This window comes from Lissotriton vulgaris, chromosome 4_1 (assembly GCF_964263255.1).
Source record: "Lissotriton vulgaris chromosome 4_1, aLisVul1.2, whole genome shotgun sequence".
NCBI lineage: Eukaryota > Metazoa > Chordata > Amphibia > Caudata > Salamandridae > Lissotriton > Lissotriton vulgaris.
Genome location: NC_141691.1, coordinates 223,743,712 through 223,749,711, shown reverse-complemented (window position 1 = coordinate 223,749,711; position 6,000 = coordinate 223,743,712). Strand labels below are relative to the sequence as shown.

General features: G+C 40.2%; 1 protein-coding gene across 1 annotated transcript in view; it reads right to left on the bottom strand.

The window, feature by feature from the left end:
• Window positions 1-1,751: 1,751 nt before the first annotated feature.
• Window positions 1,752-6,000, bottom strand: part of LOC147718591 (putative defense protein 3) — an 82,228-nt gene continuing 77,979 nt past the window's right edge. Inside the window, exon 5 of the mRNA XM_086918541.1 lies at window positions 1,752-2,694. Coding sequence (XP_086774667.1) covers window positions 2,414-2,694 — 281 coding nt within the window. The 3' untranslated portion in view covers window positions 1,752-2,413. The remainder of the gene's footprint in view (window positions 2,695-6,000) is intronic.

Genomic DNA, 6,000 nt, shown 5'->3' with positions numbered 1-6,000 from the left:
AATTTTTGAAAGATGCGTTTTCTAGGGAAGGTGTTCCAAAAACCTTAATTTCTGATAATGGAGCACAATTGGTCTCTGACGAAATGAAACAATTTCTCTCCAGTCTGGCTATTGTTCATCTCAAAACTGCTCTATATTCTCCACAAGCGAACGGATTATCCGAGAGCATGAATAAAATTGTGAAAAGCTACGCTCAGAGAGCAATTTTATATAAAGTGTCTTTGAAAATTGCTTTGACAGAAACTTGGTGGGCGCATAGGGTCACACCTAACAATGAGACATGTGTGTCACCATTTGCAGATCTCAGAGGTAGAAAACCTAATTGCAAACTGAATCCAGTTTGGATGGGATCTGATATCTCCTTACATGACCATCTTTCTTCCTCCGTAATGAGTGTAAGGAGAAGGAATTATCAGTATAGACATAAAAAGAATTTTGATATTGAACATTCTACTAGGCAGTTTGTGTGGAATGTGGGAGATACTGTTCTTGTATGCAGACCAGGCATTGTCAGGAAAGGGCATTCAAGATTCATGGGTCCTTTTGTCATTTCGGTTGTCAAGAAGAATGTAGTCATTTTGGATTCAGGTGATGTGTGGAATACATCTCACTTGGTCAAAATTACTAATCAACACTCTCGACTTTCACAGCGAGGTCCTATCAATCATCAAGATAATGTTTCTTCTAACCGAAATTCTAGCAGGATTATGAGAAAACCAAGATAGAACAATGATTATTTAATGAATACTCATTGATCAATCCATGTAAGTTTATTTTATTTTTCTCTTAAAGTGTTTTTAAGTTTTTTATTCATTATGTTCATTAGTTTTTTTTTATATTGTATATATATACTCTTACATTGATTATTTTCAATTGTAGTCATATAGGAAAGGAAATGTGTTATGGCTAAGTAAGTGTTCTTTATTTGACATTATGTCATTAATGATGTGAGTATGTTTTACATTCCATTACTGAATGTTTGCTGATGGAATGTGATCGAGCAGTTAGCGCTGGGTCGAGGTCCGTGAGGGTTGTAGTTTATTTCTCTTGAATTAAACCCAGATTTAAACTAATCAGACTCTGGAAGTCTACTTTTTATCAGTCGCATCCTAATGTGCCCAGTGAGACAGTCGCCTCATAGGGGGGCGATCCCAAATGACTGGATGGCGGATGAAAGAAAGTCCGTCAGCCAACATAACCCCCCTATTTCGTGAATGTATTTTTAGGAAAAATGCCTTCTTGGGTTTGAACTGTGGAATATTGCAGACTTGCATGAATAAACTGCTTTCTTTAACTTTATATTTCTTCCATAGTATATTCCATCAAGATTTCCTTTTTAAATCAATTTTTTCAACTATAAATTGCGGAGACTGACATCATTTACATGCCTCAGCAGGGCAAAGACAAGAGATATCATACATTTCATAATATGTTTTTAAAAATGTCCTTGAACTCAGAGCAACTTATCCCCGGAGAGGCTTCCCTTTGTCCCACAAATGGCTTCTAAATTGATGTCATACACCAGCAAATGGCACTATTCTCAATGTGTAAGAGGAATATGAAGTATTATGAGTGAAAGCGGAAGAAAAAATAGTTAAGCATTTGCATTTCAAAACATTATTTGAAAAATGCCTCCAGCATACTTTTCTTGTTACTTAAGTATATTTCGCTCCCCCCCGCCCCCACCCATTGTTGGTATTTGCCTCATGCAGAAATTAAAACTTTTTTTCTGGAAGAAATCATAAAAAGTATTCGTTTTCAGATTTGTTTTACTGGGTGCTCAATTCAGCTATTGGAACATAGGCCCTGAATCTTAGAACAACATGTTAAAAAGAATGTGAAGATGTTAGGGCTAGTCACCCACCAAAGAGTAAAACCAGTCATATTAATATGCTTTAGGAAATGTGTAAATAATGATTTTAAAAATTTAATTTGGATAGAGGATATTTCATTGCTGATCATTCTGAAAACCCAGTTGGACTTTACGATGTTGTGGTTCGAAAAGTCCAGCCCTAATTTGTCTGAGAAATGTTTGACTTTCAACCCATACTATTAGTTGTTTATTTGTTCAAGATGGGTTGTAGAGCGCAGCATGCTGTCGAAGATGCCCCTGAACTCCTTCATGAGGATATTTGTTATTTAACTCAAAGTGCTACTTGTCTGCACCAGGACAAGAAATGTAAATGCAGAAAAATACAGATATGCAATGGGACGAATTTAAAATCTCTGCGGCTCTCACGGTGTGGCTCATCAAACATGGCCATTGGACTTCCAGACCTCTGTGTTCCTACATTTCTTCATTTATGGATGCTGCTTCTGCACAATGGAATTCCATCCTTAGTTGTCATGACTGCTAGGTTCCTTTAAAATGGGGCTTCCTTTTAGGACCAGACAAGGCAATGCCACAGTGATGCTAGGGTAGTTGACGGAGGCGTCCAAGCTGAAGGCACATATGCACCACCAGAAGAAGGAGAATGGTTGGGTTCCAGGTGAGCTTACAAGCACCGGATGTGACAGAGGCATCAGAGCCACCGGAGCTGGGCCTGACCCAAGGGCCACCAGGGCTGCTGGAGCTGCCATTGACACCAGGGCCACTGGAGCTGCCATTGAGACTAGAGCCAACAGAGCTGCCGGAAACATCGAAAGCACTGCCAGGGCTGCTAGATCCTCCAGAACCACACGTAGCTGACGCATCTGTAAAAAATTGTCATATGTAGTCACCAAAGATTTTACGGATAACATATGAAAGAAGACATTTGAAATTATCATCACCAAAAAGCAACCATACTTATATTGATCATAAACAAGGACCTAATGTGCAATCAGACCTCCCGTGAACAGAATATATTTTTGAACTGGGACAAATTCCAGGCAGAACAGGCAAAGTTTGCTACAATTCTAGACTACATTGATTTACATACAAAAAGAAAACAAGTTACAAATAAACTATGCATTTGGATAAAATCAATATTTATTTGTGATTGCAATCATTTGAACTTTGAGCCATGCTAGTGGAGAGGCTTCATACAGAGGGCTGCAATAGGAGGCATTTCATACTATGTTATACACTCTATATGGAGCATATAAACATCTACTGGATTCTTGGTGCATCTCAGCGGCAGATTCCTGATTCCCTAATTTAGTAGATGCTATGTCTGGAGAGCTTCGTGGATTTCAAGGTGATGTTCTGCATATCAAGGTAGACATAGGAAGGAATCCCACGCAGCAGGGTGGGGATCAGTTCCTGTACGGCCTCCTTTTCCTTCAACTCTTTTAGCCACTAGAGCTGCTACATGAAGCTGCAGTTTCTGTTAATAGAAGGGAAATATATGGAAGTGATTGTAGTTTTTCTTTTTAACATAAAGAATAATAAAAACAGACATCACCAAGGTGTTGAAGTACTGAAATGTTGTACAGAAATCTAGTCCTTTTACTGCAGAGGAAGCTTGAGGTGTCCTGAGAACATGCCAAGCTTTGGCCTCCTTCTCTTTCAGTGAATGCTACAACTTTCCAAAGCAAAGGGGAGTGGGTGGCAGACTCACCTGCTCTTTCTGATTCCCACTGGAAAATCTGGAATGAGTGAAAGTTGTCCTCAGCCACAAGGAGTTTGTGGTGCAAACTTGTCTAGGCATTACCAGATTTACCTGGAGGAAGTTGCACAGGAAAATAGTGTGGAAATGGTGAGACACTGGTCAATAAACCATATGTTATTGTCTGTTTTAAAGGGGAAAACCTGGATGTGAAAAGTGCCTGGGGGAATACTGTGACTCTGCGGTATTTCTTTCGGGCGTTTTAACAGCCCGTTGTCTCGCGAGACTGAATGAATCCGCATATAGAGAAGCGTACTTAGATAGTCTGCCACGGAGAACACCTGAGCCCTGATAATAAAGTCCTTGCAAGCAATAGGACGAGCTTAAACTTGATGTGCAAACTAATAGAGAAGCACTGCTTTTCTTGCAGTTCAGAGGGAATGTGATCAACTCAACTTGTTCCAGTGAGGAAACCAGTGACCACATTTTGAAACCTCTTAATTTACCCTCATGTGCCCTTACTCCAGAACATCCAAAGTATGCAACATGTGGGTTGACTGATTTGACTCTCAAACAGCTGCACAATGTATAGAAAACATTGATACCATGAAAGTCAGACAACCAGACTGTAACACAAAGCAGTTCCAAACCCAGGCAGTGTGTAGCCACGATTCAAGTGCACACAGGGGCAGATCGTCCATTTATTATCTTTATTCTTTCTAAGATTTCACATCAACCTAGCAAACACAACAGGACAGAAGGTAAGCCCATTCACAAAAATCACTACAACAATACAACTCATGAAGATATCAACTACAGATAGCATATGCCATAGAGGCAGAATAGACCTACAAAACACTTTAGATACAGAGATCTTTGTGGCTAACCTGTACCAAAGATATATGTCTTGAAGGAGAATTACCCCCACCTAGCAATACTTACCTGTTAACTTACTCACTGTAAATAACCAGTATCATTCTCTTGAGCTCCTGCACATTGTGTAAAACTATGTTGCTTCCAATCAAAGTTTAGACTATACACACATATCAAGGCATTACTAATTTCCTTGATAATCTGCCTGTCTCAAATTAAGAAAGCCAAACAAGTGGTTCAGTGACGAACTGGCCAAAGATAAGCATTCAACAGTCTTGAAAGCTGTGTGAAAGTCATCCTTTTGCCCTGTTCATCCCCATTTATTTTCTAAAGGATACTGGCGCTCACTGACTCTGACTGTACCCTGGGTTCTGCTAACCAGGCCCTGGGCCAGTGCTATGTGTGAAAAGGTATGCATAATAGGGTACAATTACAATTGGCAATGACAGACCCTATACATCCCTAGTAAATATAACATTGTAAGCCCCTATTATATAATAGGGCATCGAAGTTTAGAGGCCCAGCAGATTTTCTGCACTTGCATGTGTGCGCTGCTGTGTGCATGCTGTACTTTTAAAGGCTGTCCTGCCTTGCAGCCTGTCTTTAAAAGTAAATTCTCGCAATTAGTATTGACACAACCTATAAGTTCCTAATATGCAATGGGGAAAGGATGTTTAAATGCCCAGCAGATTTCCTGCACTTTCATGTGTGCAATGCTGACTGCCTGCTGTCATTTTAAAGGCAGTCAGGCTTTGCAGACTGTCTTTAAATGTAAAGAGTATTCAAACTCGTCTCTGGTGGTATAGAAACTCAAAAAGTGATAATCTACCTTATTTTGTATCTATTAGTTACTCCCAGTGTCTCCCCTAGATGTCCTAGTGGTGTGGCGTCCTGTAACTATAAGCAGGGGCATATAGAAGATGTTTTATAAACCCGTAGTGAGGGGAAAATTGTAAATGTTCTTTTTTCTCATTGAAGATACTTAGCATTATTTTATTTAGCTATAAATATTGCTAGCAAAGGTGTAAACTATAATTCAAGGACTTACAAGATTGATGCTGCATTTATCTTAACTAGCACATAGGAGAAGGTATGGAACTTTCTCCTCTGAAAGTCGAAATCCAGCTTTCTAGTGGTCTCTACTGATTGGTCAGCCTGAACAGGTTAAGCGAGGCTGGTTTGATTAGGTGATAGGTGGCCTGGCAGGAGCAGAGTTTATCTGATGGAAAGAGCTCTGATGCTGAGAATGGGTCCGGCAGAAGCATCTGGAAAACTCACACTGAGCTCAAAAAGAGAACAGATTAGTAAGGAATGTAATGTGTACTTACCTCCACATCCTGTGCCGTAGCCTGATGACAGGTTTAGGACAGGAATTGACATAGGTTAGCGGGAGCAGAGCTAATGGAAATGAGGCATACTGTGGTTTAGCCAACTCTTACTGCTCAGGAGAGGAATCATCCATGTCGGCTTTTGTAAGTGCCATGCTTTGTGGGATAAGGTGATGCCGCACGTTGGAGGAAGTTGTCATTCTTTTGGTGGGCACCCAACATCTCAATGGACAGAGGTGCCCCATCCTTGACATCATAGAACGCTGAAT